This window comes from Dunckerocampus dactyliophorus, chromosome 6 (genome assembly GCF_027744805.1).
Source record: "Dunckerocampus dactyliophorus isolate RoL2022-P2 chromosome 6, RoL_Ddac_1.1, whole genome shotgun sequence".
In the NCBI taxonomy this organism is placed as follows: domain Eukaryota; kingdom Metazoa; phylum Chordata; class Actinopteri; order Syngnathiformes; family Syngnathidae; genus Dunckerocampus; species Dunckerocampus dactyliophorus.
The window spans coordinates 28,719,515-28,736,627 of NC_072824.1; the positions used below are offsets into that span (position 1 = coordinate 28,719,515).

Genomic DNA, 17,113 nt, shown 5'->3' on the forward strand with positions numbered 1-17,113 from the left:
TAAAGTAACACTATTGCGCCACAGTAGGCACTGCAGTCGTGTCTTTTATACACTTGCATGACCCTCTCCAACCTCTCCTTTGATTTTGTTTCAGTTTCCTTTTACAGCACCATGAACGTCACTCGGTCTATTTTAGGGTGGCTTGAGAGCCCTAAAAAGTGTCTAAACCCACCTATAAAAAATAAGTCACACAAGTAACAAATATTTTTGTAATTGTATAAGGTTGGCATTTTGAACTTCCAAGTTTTTCTACAATCTACGTAAATACAGGACGAGATAAAGAAAACAAATAGTGAATCATGTTGGAATGCTTTTTGGAGTAGAATTTAGGAATTCTGATGTACCCCAACGCACCACCATCAACGTTGAGTGGGCGGAAGCGCTTAAACTGTAGACGTAATTTCCCATTGCACCTATCTGACTGCAGAAGGACACGCCTCTTTTTGCGTCATTAATATAAGAACCAATTGGAGCCCTCAATACTTGGAGTACACGTCACTTTAGGAGAGCAGAAGCCGGCTGATAGCGGTCTAATACCCGCTGTCGGTGCTCTGTCCGTGTCTGTCTGTCGGTTTTAGCTATACATGTTATAATTTATTTTAAATAGAATAACCAATTGTTCCATTGATACGACTCGGACATCACTCTGATATTAAAGGTAAGCGTCTGTATTTAATCTGCAAGACACGACTGGTTGGATGGTCAGGAAGTGGGTTAGTGCTACATTCTGCTAGCTAACCATTCGACGTAGCGTTAGCATGCAGGTTGTCTTAGTACGGCACCGTGCTAACACAAAATGTTGTTTATACTAATTTCAACGAACATCATTCACAGTAAGACTTTTAGTCTAGTACTGCCATTGTATTTGGTTGAAATATGACAGGAAATGCTTTTTTGGAAGGTGGTCACTGATAATATGTACGGAAAAAGTAAAACGTAAAATTGATGTCGATTTGCATCTCTAAATAGCGCATTTATAGTGTTTTTTATATTACTATCCTTAGAATGGGTGTCTATTTCTGTGTACGGGCTGTGAGTGTCAAAATGTAAGGAACCCACAACCAAAACGTCTACAGTCATGGTCAAATGTTGAGAATGACAAAGTTGGCTGCCCCACTTTTTATGATGCAATTGGCATATACTACTACTACTACTACTACTACTATTATGAAGAGTGATAAGATGAATGCCAATTAATTGCAAAGTCCCTCTTTGTCATGAAAATGAACTTAATGGCCAAAAAACAATTCTACTGCATTTCAGCCCTGATACAAAAAGGCCAGCTCACATCATGTTAATGATTCTCTGGGTAACATACTGTAGGTGAGAGTGTTGACAAGGACGGAGGCTGGAGTTGACTGTGTCATCCTGATTGAGTGAGAATAACAGACGGTGTTTAGTAACCTTTGTTTTTTCTCTGTTAACCACGGTTACCTGCAAGAAAACACTTGCAGTCATCATTGCAAGATTGCACCTAAACCAACTTGTTGTGCATACGGCTTCAGGGCACCCAAGAAATTCTGGCAAGCATCTGGACTGTCTCAGAATGTTGATTTTTAGCTGTGGGATCGGGATACTTCCAGTGCAGCGCTTGCTCAGGGATGGTAGCAGGCAGGCGTGAGTGCATCTGCTCGCACAGTGAAGCGAAGACTTTTGGAAGGTGACTTAAGCCCTGTCCACTCACAATTTTGCCTAAGAACATAGCCATGAATGAAGAATGGTCCTTAGCGTTCATCTTGTCTTTAAAGGGATCCGATTTAAGGGCCACAGTCCTAGAGTGACCTGGACTGTTCTGGTTTGACTGCTAGCATCTGTCATCTGCTAGCAGTAAAGGTTTCCAGCTACTACAAGTTTGTTTGCTAAACATTTCACGTCACTGAGATGTACCAATAATGGTGGCGCCAAAATATTAGTAAAATGTCTTCATTTACTAATCATAACAGGCTGGTCAGGTTTCATGGGGACACAGTCATGCTATCAAAATATTGTTCAAATATTTCTCTAAGCACACAGTTGAGAGCACTTGTTTACTGTTGATTTAAGACAAGTTAAAGGGCAGATGGAACCAGAAGCAAGTGTTCGGTGACATCTGTTGGTTTTTCCTCTGCTTTAGCTTGCTGATGGCCACCTACCAGGAGTTTATCCAACAGAATGAGGACAGGGATGGGGTGAGATTCAGCTGGAACCTCTGGCCCTCCAGCCGACTGGAAGCAACCAGGCTTGTGGTGCCAGTCTCTTGTCTCTTCACACCGCTCAAGGAGAGGCCTGACCTGCCTCCAGTCCAGTATGAGCCTGTCATGTGCAGCCGGGCCAACTGCAAGGCGGTGCTCAATCCTTTGTGGTGAGTGGCAGGGAAAGGAAACCGTGCATGTCAGAAATATGCCTGTGAATATTCTCTTTCATCCAGGTCATTATATTCTCAGGACAGCCGTCCTATCTAGTCTGACTGGTGTGTGTCCCGTCTAGTCTTTGAGCATGAACTGATGAAGCCCGCTAGGATGAGAGGCGAAACGTCTTCTAAGACAACCAGAACAGTCCAGTTGCGATCCATTGAATGCCCTGAGCGTGCATATCAGGAGGGGAAAAAAATGTCGTTCAAGAGTAAAAAGTTAAGCACTGATTTAAAAATAAGACATAAAGGCTGTCAGTAAGGCTTGGCACACATTTCACGTGACTTGTGTTTATATTCTTCTTTTAACATCCCTTTTCCATGAAGCACTGCTGCACATAAAGACAAAAAAACAAAAATTGCATTGAATTATGTATTATACTGCTTCATGGGCGCTCAACCTTTAAGGCTCAGTAGTACAATAAATCATAAGGTTCATAACAACAGAAGTATTGGGATAGTGAAGCAAAGTCATTTATTTTTGCTGTAGACTGAAAACTTGGTTATAACATCAAAAAACGAATATGAGAGCAACATTTCAGCTTGTATTTACATCTGGATCGGATTCACAAGTTAGAAGAGAGCACCTTCTTGTTTGAACCCATCCGTTTTGCATGTGAGGTGTTTGTTTTTGCCCAGGTGTGTCTTGTTACATTGCTTATTCGATCAGTAAATGGCACTGAATGTCTACGCTCAGTTTAGATTGGTAGGATAGGTTTTGCCTCTGTAGACTGCATTTAGAGGTGAAAACAACATGAATGGTGGGGAAAAACAAGCAACTGTGAATCTGAGAGAACACGTAAAATCACTCAGAACCACTGCAGGAACATTCCTCATAGCCACCACAACCTTCTGGAATGTCCTAAAGAAAAGATATGGTTTACATGATAAATGGGTGTGTTTAAAGAAAATATGCTATCCTCTAAGTTGTGCCACCGGCTCAGATGCAAATACCTGGAAATAAAAACAGAACAGTTTCTCTCCCCTTATTTATTGCTTACACCACATTGCGCAACTCATATCCTAGTTTTTAAACGTTGTTTACTACTGCAGCCAAAACATTTACTAGCATGTTGCAAATAGGTGGGTGAAATGGAACGCTATGCTGTTGGAGAGCGGAAGGGGTTTCTGAACTCACGAGTTGCTAAAATGTATGTGTGCTATTATGGATGATTACAGTTGCTAAAATAAAATGATTCAACTCCTGCAGTAGTGTGCTGTAACCATGTTCCATGAATGACAATAGCTGGGTTGGTATTGCCTGTCATTCATTTTAAAGGGTGTGTTTTAAAACATCAATCCTCTTGACTTTACCGACACTTGTTTTGTTCCATCTTTTACAGCCAAGTTGACTTCCGAGCAAAGATTTGGGCATGCAACTTCTGCTTCCAGAGAAACCCAGTAAGTACTGATGCTCACTAGATGTTTGCCAAACGTGCAATAAGCTCTAACATCATCAGGACGATCTACACTGTTCTTATTTTTTTTATTTGTTTGTTTGTTTTGCAGTTCCCCCCTTCTTATGCAGGAATCTCAGAAGTGAACCAGCCAGCTGAACTCATGCCCCAGTTTTCCACCATTGAGTACATAGTACAGGTCCGGACTGCACGTTTGAGCTCTTGACTTCCGGCAGGGGTCGGCAACCCGTGGCTGTTCTGCCTCCTTTTTGGGGCTCCCTTTGCAATGCTCGAATATATATTTAGTTTTTACACCCAAGTGGGGAAAATGCGCATTTTGTAAGAGTTAAAAATGTCAGACTTTCTGTAAGACCCTGAATGCATCATGGCTGAGTGGTAGCTGGATAAGCCCCCCCCAAGCACCCATTTTCTGAAAAGTAGTGACTTATTTCAAAGTAAACCTACACCTGTAAGAGTGGTCATACCTGCAGTACTGCCCTGCACACGTCGGGCTCGAAACAGCAACCACAAACGTTTCCTGATTTGATAGTTAAATCGAGCAGTGTGATCCGGCGAGCTAGAAGGAACATGCCGTCAATTCACTGTGCTGCACATTTCTTCAGGCGCCAGGTAGTGATGTTTGCCCAACGTACTGTCACAACCCACTAGTTGGCATCTGTTGAACATGCACACTGCACTTGTGTTTTCTAAAAGTTTATAAGCTGTTATGTTTTGCGGCTCCAGACAGTTTTTCTCTAGTGGGCGATGGGGCAAAATGGCTCATTTGATAGAGGTTGCCGACCTCTAGTCTAGGGAAAGTGCTGGCTATTTGGACATCAGCATACCGCACACATTGAAACCACACCGAACCGTATGCAACTATCTTGCCCTTGACAGCGAGGACCCCCAGCTCCCCTGATCTTCCTCTATGTGGTGGACACATGTTTGGAAGAAGAGGACCTCCAGGCTCTGAAGGAGTCCCTTCAGATGTCCCTAAGTCTTCTGCCTCCCAATGCCTTAGTGGGCCTCATCACATTCGGACGCATGGTGCAGGTTCACGAGCTCAGCTGTGAGTTGATCTCCAAGAGCTATGTGTTCAGGGGCACCAAGGATCTCACCTCTAAACAGATCCAGGTGGGTGGAGCAACAGAGCGTCGATTAGTTGACGTTTCATGCGACATTCATTGCACGTGGATTTCATACGGCCATGAAAGTAACTTCAGCAAAAAAAAGTGCCAAGCAAATGACTGTTGTGTTTTTAGGAGATGTTGGGTTTAACCAAGCCAGCAGCATCAGGTCAACCAGGACGCCCTCCTGCACCTCAAGATGCTGCAACCTCTTGCAGGTATGGGAGTATCAGCACTTCCTTTGCAAAATTTGTTCATGTATGGCAGACGTTTGAGGATTTAAAAGAAAGCAAAGTTGCTGACGTTGGATATTTGAAATGCAGGTTCCTTCAGCCTGTGCACAAAGTTGATATGAACTTGACTGATTTACTGGGGGAGCTTCAACGAGACCCCTGGCCAGTTCCTCAGGGTAAACGGCCACTCCGTTCTACTGGTGTTGCTCTGTCTGTTGCTGTGGGGCTACTGGAGGTAAATTAGCCACAAACACGCTCACAAAGTCAGCATTTTAATACCATGACTTCAACAAGAAACTGACATGTTTTAGAGAGAAAAGAGAAAAACTGTCACCATGTCATCTATAGCTGAAGAATTCTTCACACTCCTTGGAGCCCAAATAATACAGCAGAAGTATACTATTATCCTGTTGTTGTGCCTCAATTAACGCTTGTCTTAATTATGACTGTTTTGTACTTGATGTCTTTGAGTAGCTTCACAACAAAATATCAAAAAGACGTTGCATTTGCTGTTAAAGAGATCTGCCAAGTAAATAAAGCACCAGTCATAAATTAATTCAAATGAATCACAGCTCTTGGCTGTGTGATTTGCCAAATTAGTTCTCATAAGGTGAAAGGTTGGAGACTTGTGTTGCCATGGCTTCATTGTTTCCATTTCATTAAGGCTGAGTCAGCAAGTGCACAACAGTTCATTGCACTTCGACAAGAGGAACTGGTTTTTAACTTGGGACGAACCGTCAGTTTGTAATATTCAGTTGTGCAAAGTATGTCATTTTTTATTTGTATATCACCATATTAGTAGTCAGTTATTAATATCAGTGTAGCCTGAACTTTAGCCTCGTCATGATGATTGTTCCACATGTTGCTGTTCATAGCGATGCGCACTGCAATACTGTTATCTTCTGCAAAAACCTTACATGTGATTTGCTAGTTCAAAGGCCAGTTCCTGTTTGCCTTCTTTCTGTCTTCCCCCCCTGTGCTGTCATTATCCCCTAATCTGTATGATTATGTAATGTTAGTGGAACCAATAATTCTACTGATGCACTCTCCTTCTGCAGTGAGATTACATTTGTCAGTGACTTCAGACTTAATGGTTTGTCAAGAAGCATCTTTGGTTAATGGATGCCTTTTTAGATGTGTGATACAGCACGGCAACAAAAAAATTGTGTTTTCTGCTATCAGCTTGAGTTGAGTTCACTGACTTAGCCTTAGTCAAACATAAAATCATTTGTTTGCATGTGTCTGTCAGACAGCTGGTCCTCTTTGCAACAGAAATTAAAATGTTCTATAATGGAAAATGTTTTAAATATTGCCGCAAAGGCTGTGAATTACCGCGTTGTACAAGTACTCATTCAGTACGTTTACATGCAGTCACATAACCCTATCATAACCGACATATTAGCAATAAACCGTTTGTGCACTGCCATGTAAACACCAATAACACTTTTGGAAAAAAAACTGAATATGTCCCTGGGTTACTCACTTTCTAACCCAAATATTGGGTCATGGATATCCCGATGGAAAGGAACATTAATTTGTGTTCTGCGCATGTTCTATTCAAAAGGAATCCTGGGTCTTTGGCAGGAACTACAGGACACTCAAAGCTCCATGTTTTGGAGCGAGGAGGAAACAAGCCACCTCGTTAGTGTGGTGAAAGACAGGAACATGAAGTCTTTTATAGACTGTAGAAAGTACTGCCATAGTCAAACCTATCAGAAGGTGAGCGAGATGTTACGCGAAGCAGGGTTTGTATCAACGCACCTTTTATTCGAAGTGTCCGGGTGCTCTGGTGGAAATGGGTAGCATGAATATGGATGGCACAGCTCCGGCTCCATTCCCTGGTTCTTCACCTTCTCGCCTGCCATTGATGAAGAAAGTGGAACAGATTAGTGTCAAGTACTAGTGGTGGTCAGTACGTACCACCACCAAAGCGCAAACAAAGGCGACTGCTACCGGCCCTGCGCTGTTGTTGTTGTTGTTGTTTTGAGGATACAGCAAGAAGCAGAAATGAAGTGCATTGCGACATGACGTTTTCCATTTGTCGCGACATTGTCCGTGCGTTTTTTGTTTCATTTTTTCACGTCACGCATGTAAATGGATTATGCCAAATGTTTCAGAAACCACAATATTAACCTCAACCCGGATATTGACTGCATGTAAACGCAGTGATTTTAGCCCTTAGCACATCAACATATATCGAGCAATATCATTAAAAACCATTCCAACCATAAGCAGGGCATACAAAAGCATGGTTGTTTTTCACACGGCAAGTGTCTAATGAACACTCTTTACTTTTCTCACCACCAAATTAGGGCACATTCCCCAACACAGGTGCTCGCGTGATGATGTTCATTGGAGGGCCTCCCACCCAGGGCCCTGGCATGGTGGTGGGAGACGAGCTGAAAACCCCCATCCGCTCCTGGCATGACATACAGAAGGATAACGCTCGCCACTTGAAAAAGGCTACCAAGGTGAATAAATGGATGACCAGTGATATTCAGTCAAAACACGTTTGGACTAAATGTTTTGTTTCTATAAACAACATACAGACTCTGTCCTAACTGTCTTTTTTTCTGGATGTTCTTTCTGCAGTACTATGAAGCCCTGGCCAATCGATCAGCCGTCAATGGCCACAGTATTGACATCTATGCCTGTGCTTTGGACCAGACTGGACTGTTGGAGATGAAGTGTTTATCTAATCTCACTGGGTACGTCACCACCTGACAGCTCAACACTCGCGGGTGTGTGATTGTTTAGGTATTACATAGACCGTGTTCTGCACACACCAAGCAACCAGTCTATCTTGCGGCTCACCCAATCTTGATCAGCAAGCTATCTAAGGTACACTACCGGCCAAAAGTTTTTGAACACTCAAGCAATTTCTATGGAGGAAAAAGCTACATTTTGAATTGTTAAGATGGTCTGTCTCTCTTCCATTGTTCATTCCCTTTTTCTCGACATTTTTGAAGCAACAAATGACTTTCTCCAGTACAATACTGTTCAACTGATGATGTTCACGAGGGTGTATAGTACCACAGTGTGTTCCCAACACAGTTTTTATGCAGACAGATGAGGTAGTAAGTACTCCAGAACGTGGAACACCTGTATGAATGAGTTGCACCAAACAGCCAAGGCTTGATCAACCTCCATTTCTGCACAACAGCTTTAAATTGTTGACCCATTTTGTGGTTCCTGAAACAGTATCATTCTAAAATACACATTTTTTTTCACTTTTGGCCAACCTTAACTTTTTTTCTTTTTTTTTGACCTCTGGCACTTCCCCACTTACCTTTTGTACCATTTTAAGCTATTCATTGGACTTGAACCACTTGAATTTCAATAAATACTGTAACTGGAAAAATTGAGGTGCTCTCAAACTTTTGACCGGTAGTGTAGTCAGTTCTCAGTTCTACAAATTTGGCTCAAAATACACTGTGAATTTTAGAGTTCAGCGTTATACCTCACACCTCTTACATTTTGGCCTAAATTCATTAGGAATTAAATTTTTTTTTTTAATTTAAAGAGTGATAAAATTATATGGAAACCTTGAGTGCATGTTTACAAAACATTGAAACTAACAGGCCAGCGTTCATAATGCTTTAATGGTAGCAAGCAAAACATGGTAAATTTCACCCATTTTTAGGGTCAGATTGGTTGCTAAGTGGAATTAATACAACCATGATGCAATGCAATGGTTTCCATTCAAAACAAACCAACACCAGAACTGTGTTTCTGCTCTATTCTCAGGGGCCACATAGTGATGGGAGACTCTTTCAACACCTCCTTGTTCAAGCAAACCTTTCAGAGGGTTTTCAACAAAGACTACAATGGAGACTTCCGCATGGCCTTTGGAGGCGTCTTGGAGGTTAAGGTAAACGGGCGATTTGGAGTCACAATTGAAGTATCTCTATTTGTGCTAGCAATGTTCAATTACCTAATTACAGTCCATGATCACATATTTGAAAGGTCAAGAGTGTTTTTTTGTTTGGTTTTTTTTTTCCTGTGTAGACTTCAAGAGAGCTGAAGGTTTGTGGGACCATTGGACCTTGTGTTTCACTCAACTCCAAGGGCTCGTGTGTATCAGAGAATGTAAGTCATAGCCCTGCATTGACGTTATAGGAGGAGTCACTGGCATTCACTCCAATGCATTGTCTGTTTTGTGCAGGAGATGGGCGTTGGTGGCACAAGCCAGTGGAAAGTATGCAGTCTCAACCCTTCCACCACGTTGGGCATATATTTTGAAGTCGTGAATCAGGTGGAAAATATTTGCATGAGTCTTACACTTATGGGCGTTACTTAATTACCACTGAGGACAAATTACATTTCATTAGAGCTGCAACAATTAATCTATGAATTGATGATTCATCAATTATGCACTTAACAACTATTTTGGTATTCGAGTAATCGTTTTTTTTATTTTAAAGTGTAAATATCCTCTCATTTCAGCTTCTCAAATGTGAAGTTTTTTTAATTTCTTTATTCATCCATGAAAGCAAACCTATTACTTTTTGTTTTTGGCAAAACAAGATATTCGCACACATCAGCTTTGACTTTGGAAGACAGTCATGGACATTTTTGCCTCTTGTGTGTGGTTCATATTGATTTGGTCTGTGTAGAGCAGGGGTCACCAACGTTTTTTCTTGCGAGAGCTACTTTTAGAAAATGAAAATGGCCACGAGCTACTCATTTTTGTAAAAATGATTTTCATACCTTATTTCAACCCAAACAGATCAAATATGCTTGTTTTACCAAAACATTCCCAAAATGCTGGGATCCACAACTCACATTTTATGTTTCAGAATACTTTTCTTTCTAGTGTTCTCACATTTATTAACTGAAAACCTGATGCGTTGGTGACCCCCAGTCTAGAGTCTAGGCCCTAACCCAGGGGTCAGCAACCCGCATGCGGATCTTCAACCTCCTTATTGTTGCAGCTCCCTTTGCTGAGTGTGGTCTTTTTGTTTATTGTTTTGACAATTTTTTTTTTTTTAAGCAGAAGCGGAGGCAACATGCCTCTTTTGATGGTGAAGGTTGCCTGCCCTAATCGATTACTCGAAACAACAAGAAAATAATTGTTAGTTGCGGTCCTGTATCTCATTAGTCAATAGTTATATGGCCAGTGCAGGTAATGAACAGGAGCTGCAGTCTCACACGTCTCCTGTTTTGTGTGCAGCACAATGCACCAGTCCCGCAGGGTGGCCGAGGTGCAATCCAGTTTGTAACCCAGTACCAGCACTCCAACACGCAGAGGATGATACGGGTCACCACAATTGCCAGGAAGTAAGACAGCTTGTGTTATACAGTGGATCTAGCCTGTTGCTTATGCAAACGTACGTCATTTCATGCTTGTCCTAACATGCAGTAGACTTGCTAGACTAATGAGACCAATGTTGACTTAGTCAAAAGGTGACAGCTCAAAGTCGTGTCCTTGTGCATCACTTGCACCACGCCCATGTACATCTGCACCCACAATGTTCTTCCTATGCTTTGTGTCTCCTCCCCAAGCTGGGCAGATGCACAGTCTCAAATTCAGCACATAGAGTCTTCCTTTGATCAGGAAGCAGCCGCTGTGCTCATGGCTCGTCTGGGAGTGTTCCGAGCCGAGTCGGAGGAAGGGCCTGACGTCTTGCGTTGGCTTGACAGGCAGCTTATTCGCCTGGTGAGTGGCATGTGAAGAACACTTGATTAGTGATCTCGTTGCATGTGTACAGTAATCCCTCGTTTATTGCGGTTAACTGGTTCCAGACCTGACCGTGAAAAGTGAATTTGCTCAAAGTAGGATTCCTTAATTATAAATTGAATATTTTCACTTGACATTATTCGAGCCCTCTAGACATGAAATAACACCCCTATAGTCACTTTTACACTCGTATTACCCAATATATTAGACATAATAAAAATAAGACTCATGTTTATGTATGTTACTTTAAATGTGTTCCCCTCTGTGACCTGAATGGGAAGACAATGGGCGGTGCAGACAGAAGGGAGAGAATAGAGACACTGCCGCCTCCTGCTAAAGCACAGAACTACAACACTCAACTTCCCACAATGCAATTCTTCTTAAAGGGCCAGGCTCAGCCTGTAACAGTACATACTGTTAAAAAAAAAACACTCAAACAGCGAGTCCGCGAGAAGTGAACCGCGATGGAGCGAGGCAACGCTGTATTGTGCCTGTTATGAGATAATTCAAGCCTAAAATAAAATAAAAGCTTGTGGCAATCAAGTCTGTTCACCAAACATTCCAGTAACTTGACTAACACCACTGACACCTAGTGACCAATGTGGAATCCTACATTTTATCATCTTTGAAATCTTTAATATTGTGTATGTTAGTTAATTTAGCTAATTTTATGCTGAGCATTTGCTTAAATATGCATATTTTTTTAACTTAATCATAGCTTGTATTCAGCCACGAAAAACTGAGTGAAACCGCAAAATTCAAAGCGGCGAGGGACGACTGTATGTGCTTTACGATTGTTGTTGTTTTGTTTGTTTGTTTTTAACGTGCTTTCATGTCTTTGCAGTGCCAGAAGTTTGGTCAGTTCAATAAAGATGACCCTACATCCTTCAAACTGTCAGAGTCCCTGTCACTTTACCCCCAGGTACATTGTTTGCATGTTGGATGTGACGCTTTTAAAAATACCTTCTTTTTTTTTTATGTGTAAACATTTCAATACATAAAGCGAATTCAATTACCGGCAATTGTTTTGCATGAATTCCACGACACTGAACCGTCACACAGATTTTATTTATTTATTTATTAAATATATACACTACCGGTCAAATGTTTTCGAACACTCCAATTTCTCTGGAGGAAAAAGCTCCATTTTGAAGTGTTAAGATGGTCTGTCTGTCTTCCTTTGTTCATTCCCTTTTTTCTTGCCATTTTTGTAGCAAATGATTTTCTCCAGTCCAATGCTGTTCAGCTGATATTCACGAGGGTTTAGTCCCACAGTGTTTTCATGCAGACAGAGGAGGTAGTAAGTACTCCTGTAGGAATGAGTTGCACCAACTGCCAACCTCCTTTTCTGCACAACAGCTTTAAATTGTTGACCCATTTTGTGGTCCCTGAAACGGTATTGTTATGAAATACACAATATTTTTCACTTTTGGCTAACCTTACCTTTTTTTTTCTTTTTCTTTTTAACCTGTGGCACTTCACCACTTGCCTTTTGTACCATTTCAAGCTATTCATTGGACTTGAACCACTTGTATTTCAATAAATAACTGGAAAAATTGGGGTGTTTTTAAAACATTTCACCGGAAGTGTACATTTTGTTGCAGTGCCCTGCCTGTATAATGGGACTGTCTGTGTAGCTTGTTACAACTCTAAGTAGATGGTATCGTAACTCTGCTTAACACGCCTTTTATGCACATACCATGACTGACAACACATTTGTTCATCAATGTAGTGATATTAGATCTACACGGAGTCCATGTGTGTTACAAAACACATGCTCCTACCGCTGCACGAAATGAGTCACTAACTTCATGTTCTGTTGGTAAATAAGGGTTCAAAACTTGAGCTAATGTCACACGTTTCTTATGTCAGAAGCCAAAAGGCTCAGTTTTACCAGTACAGACATAAACACTTAAAAACAGCACTCTGGCCAGGGTTTTGCGTCACGGCCAATTAGGTAAGACACTCTCAATCAGCTGAGTTGCACTACTTTCCTCAGTGATAAACCCCATATTCAATTGGCACTGCAATGTTTGAATATTTTATCCTTCCCGTGAAGGTAAATGATGAGGTAACCAAATAGGTAGCTGGTATACGCTACAATAAGAGGCTATCCGCAGGGAAACGTTTTCAGGTCAAAGCAGCAAAGTGTTTTATGGTTTCAGCCTCTCATCCACACGGGAACAGCGTTCCGGGTGAAACAGTATTTTTCTAAAACTGCTTCCGGAGTGGGAAAATCTGAAAACGCCGGCTTGTCTTTGTCTTATACGCAGGGGCAATACGAGAACGATGACGTTTTTTTGTTTGTTTTTTTTAAAGATTTTTTAAAAATTTTGTTTTCTCTTTCACACCTACAGTTTATGTTCCACCTGCGGCGGTCGCCCTTCCTGCAGGTGTTTAACAACAGCCCGGATGAGTCGTCGTATTACAGGCACCACTTCGTCAGGCAGGACCTGACACAATCTCTCATCATGATCCAGCCCATCCTCTACTCGTATTCCTTTTATGGGCCACCAGAGGTCAGCCTTGCACCTTTCAGACCATTCATCTTTGCACTGAGGCGCATAGTCGGTCTGCTCTTCGTGGGGCTTCACCCAAATGTTTTCATTTACGTCTTACTTTTTCTTCCCCTGTCAGCCTGTGCTGCTGGACAGTAGCAGCATCCTGCCAGATCGAATCTTGTTGATGGACACATTCTTCCAGCTTGTTATCTACCATGGAGAGGTATTCCGATGAATCTATTCCTCGTCTTTCTGCTTAGATTCATTAGGGCAGGACACAGCAATTATAGGGACAATGCATAAGGCCGCTTGTGTTTTGCTTTGAATGAAATCATCATGTTACTCGATGCCAAAAGTCATACTATTTTGAAAGTAGCTTTGGCTGAATATTCTTAAGGGTTCACTGAAATATTTCCTCGTCTTTTTGCCCCCAGACCATTGCTCAGTGGCGAAAGGCCGGCTACCAAGAAATGGCTGAATATGAGAACTTTAAACAGCTTCTGCAGGCTCCTCTAGATGACGCGCAGGAGATTCTGCAGACACGCTTCCCCATGCCACGCTACATTGACACAGAGCACGGAGGTTCACAGGCTCGCTTCCTGCTCTCGAAGGTCAACCCTTCCCAGACCCACAACAACCTCTACGCCTGGGGACAGGTACACCTTTGACTTCTTCTGTAAATGAATTATATACTTAGTAGGGATGTCCTGATCACCATTTTTTGGCTTCCGATTTGATCAGATTTTTGTTTAACCTATAAATTATAATAAGCTTTTATTACAAACATGAATTTGTGGAATTGAATATGGTAATGAAAATAGCTCTTCAAAGCATTACAAAGTAATGCAACAAAGTATTGCTGAATTTACTTTTTTATTACGCAGCATGACCAACAATAAAAACAAAACAAACTCTCTTCAACGCAGTAGTAATTTATTGACGGTCCCTAGTATAAAGAACCAGCAGTTAGAGTAGCACTTCCCGTGCAAGCTGCCCGCACCATGACACAACAGTCCAGGCACAGTGAGGGGGGAACTACCGCTGTAGCTACGGAGCCCAATATCCAACGTCCAACGTGAAACTATCTTCACCACAGTACAACGTAGCCATGTCTGCATGGTGGTGTGCGGGTGGCGCACCTACCACGTTGGAGCGTGGCCCAGAGTTACAAATGTTATACGGCAACCGCATCGGCCTGTTCTCGTGGCAGACGCCGATTTTTATCCGAGCTTCAAAATTACAGCGGATGGGCAGCCGATCCCAATCCGATCTTCAGGATCCCTAATAATAATAATTAGGCATTGTGAAGACATTTACTAAGTGTTTGTAAGATTGTGTTTAACCTATAAATTGTCAGTACAGCTAGACGCAGGCACAAAAGTATGTTTCGGATAAGTTCCTTTCATTAGATGGGTGTACGTTTAAGATAATGGCAAAAGATTATTCTGTATATGTATCCATAAGTAACTAGTAAACAGTTACCTACGCCCTTACGCACATGGAATTTAAGATGCCTTTAACACCCGGTGGTGGATTAACTAAATTCTAATTAGTAAACAAGGAGTGGGGAAAGCTCAAAATACTTAATCTCTTATTTCCTCAGTCAAAGATGTGCAGAATAAAGGGCTTCAAACGGGGGCCATAAATGGGTCTACGGAAGTCTCCGAATGAGATTACCAAGAATACTTGCATAAACTAATCTCAGTGACAAATGCATTTAGTTCATTAGAGTGGTCAGGGGATTAGAGGCATGGAATGAGATTGAGAGGGGAAAACAGCTCATCCAGTATTTCTGGTGTGCAACCACAGGAAACGGGAGCGCCGATCCTCACCGATGATGTGAGCCTGCAGGTCTTCATGGACCACTTGAAGAAGCTGGCCGTGTCCAGCTCTGCGTAGACATCGCTCCATCCCACCTCACCATGAGAAAACACGAGGAATTGCATTAAGACATTCCAGTTCATCTGTTAACGTGTTTTTGTTTTTTTCCCTCTTAAAAGTACCCAGCGTCTGCTCCAATAGTGTTCACTTATTGCCCACTGCGGCGACTCATGTCTGACCTTTACAATGTGAAACAGGACTACGTTTTCATCAACCTTCTCTGCTAAACTCCATCAAAATTGCTATTTTATATTTTTTATTTTACTTGATATGAACTTTTCACATGCTAACTGAACTGTTTGGGGTTTTTTTGTGTTTGTCTACTACAGCACACGGTATTGAAATTATGGTTTAATAAAATGCATATAAATGTGTGCTTTGTCTGAAACTATAAAAAATTACTTGTGGAAATGTACCCTTAATAAATTGTAATGGAACTGTTTGTTTTGGTCTTGAAAGGCTGAAAAGTCGGTGGTTTTATAAGAATATTCCCTCCAAATGAGGAGTTTTGTCTCAAGAAACCGAAGTAGCGCACGCCATGTGTTTTCAATGATGAACATTACAACTTATTAGGAACTTAGTAGACCAAAGTCCACTTATCCAGTCTTGGTCACCATCTGGTATTTTCACCCAATGGCTGTCTGAGTATCTTTGTAATCAAACTCTAATGACTGATTTGATTGAGGATGTGTCTGGATTTCCTAATGCGGTCCATGTAAAAATCTGTTATCGAGTTGTCTGTCCTCAAATCAACCCTTACTTCTGTTTAATACTTAATATGTAACCCATCACCCATTTGACTGGCTAACTGGGACATAAATAATTGCACTTATCAGACACAAAACCGCTACAATGTAGTGTGATCCAATAAAAAGTCCAAGAAATTTGAAACATTAAATTTGGTTCATTATTGTGGTTTTGCTGTGCAGTGCGGATGAAAATCATTTTTTCACACAGGGCCATGTTGGCTTGGATTTTTTTCTCCCTTTTAATAATAAAAACTTTCATTTAAAAACTGTATAACGTGTTCGGTTGTGTTGTCATTGACTAATATTTACATTTACTTGATCTGAAACATTTAATTGTGACTAGAAATAAGAAATCAGGAAGGGGGCAAACACTTGTTCACACCACTGTATGTTTAGCGACACAACTCAACTTTCTTTGCATCTTCTCGCCAAGCTGGCAATGCCGATCTCTCCTGCTACATCTTCTTATTCTGGAGCAGGCCAGATGAATCTGAGGAGCGTCAAGAAGAGCGTTACGATGTCATCTATTGTACAGAGCTGGTATGACGTGCACAGACCCAGTCCCATTATTATGTGTTCAAGAGCTAAGGCGAACAGTGCCAAATCTATTTGTGGTTTGGGCCGGGCCGCCACAAATAAATGGATGTAGTTGAACTCCAAGGAAATTCTTGTGTATGCATGCAGTTTGACACGTGTGCCTACTGGTCCCGTGGGGGGGGGAATAACACCAAACAATGATGGTGCCCCTTCTGCTCAGTTGTGTGAGGTGGTGATCGTGGTGATCTATGTCGTGGCGGCATTCCACACCTGTCCAGTAGGGAGAAGAACCGCTCCTCCCTCCACTTTGCACCAGGGATGTCTTCATTCAGGTTGCTGCAAGTAGACGTGTCCTACGTGCACATTGCAAAATGACACTCCCCTTGAACAACTGTCATGTTTCTCATTTGTGCTGCTGTACGTAAAAGCCGCATCCGCATGCAGTCGCAATCATAAAACCTCCATCTACTGTCACTGTAAGCTGATTTCAGAGCACCCAGACAGTATGATTTCGAGGATCAGTGAACGACAGATTATGAAGACTTAATCCTCAGGGGCTCTCTGTTTAGCAGGAAATTCTACTCTTAGCAGCTTTGAGGGTGAGTTGCCACTGAAATAC

At 41.8% G+C, this 17,113-nt stretch overlaps 1 protein-coding gene across 1 annotated transcript; it reads left to right on the forward strand.

The window, feature by feature from the left end:
* The first annotated feature begins 488 nt into the window (after nt 1-488).
* Nucleotides 489-16,212, forward strand: sec23b (SEC23 homolog B, coat complex II component). The gene is made up of 19 exons (XM_054780175.1): nt 489-658; nt 2,114-2,341; nt 3,733-3,790; nt 3,899-3,985; nt 4,684-4,920; nt 5,049-5,131; nt 5,237-5,381; nt 7,459-7,617; nt 7,739-7,854; nt 8,894-9,017; nt 9,155-9,235; nt 9,312-9,401; nt 10,320-10,426; nt 10,652-10,805; nt 11,671-11,748; nt 13,184-13,345; nt 13,464-13,550; nt 13,762-13,983; nt 15,137-16,212. Exons 2-19 carry the CDS (start codon nt 2,121-2,123, stop codon nt 15,224-15,226), a joined length of 2,301 nt encoding a protein of 766 aa, XP_054636150.1. The 5' UTR covers nt 489-658; nt 2,114-2,120; the 3' UTR covers nt 15,227-16,212.
* Nucleotides 16,213-17,113: the final 901 nt, after the last annotated feature.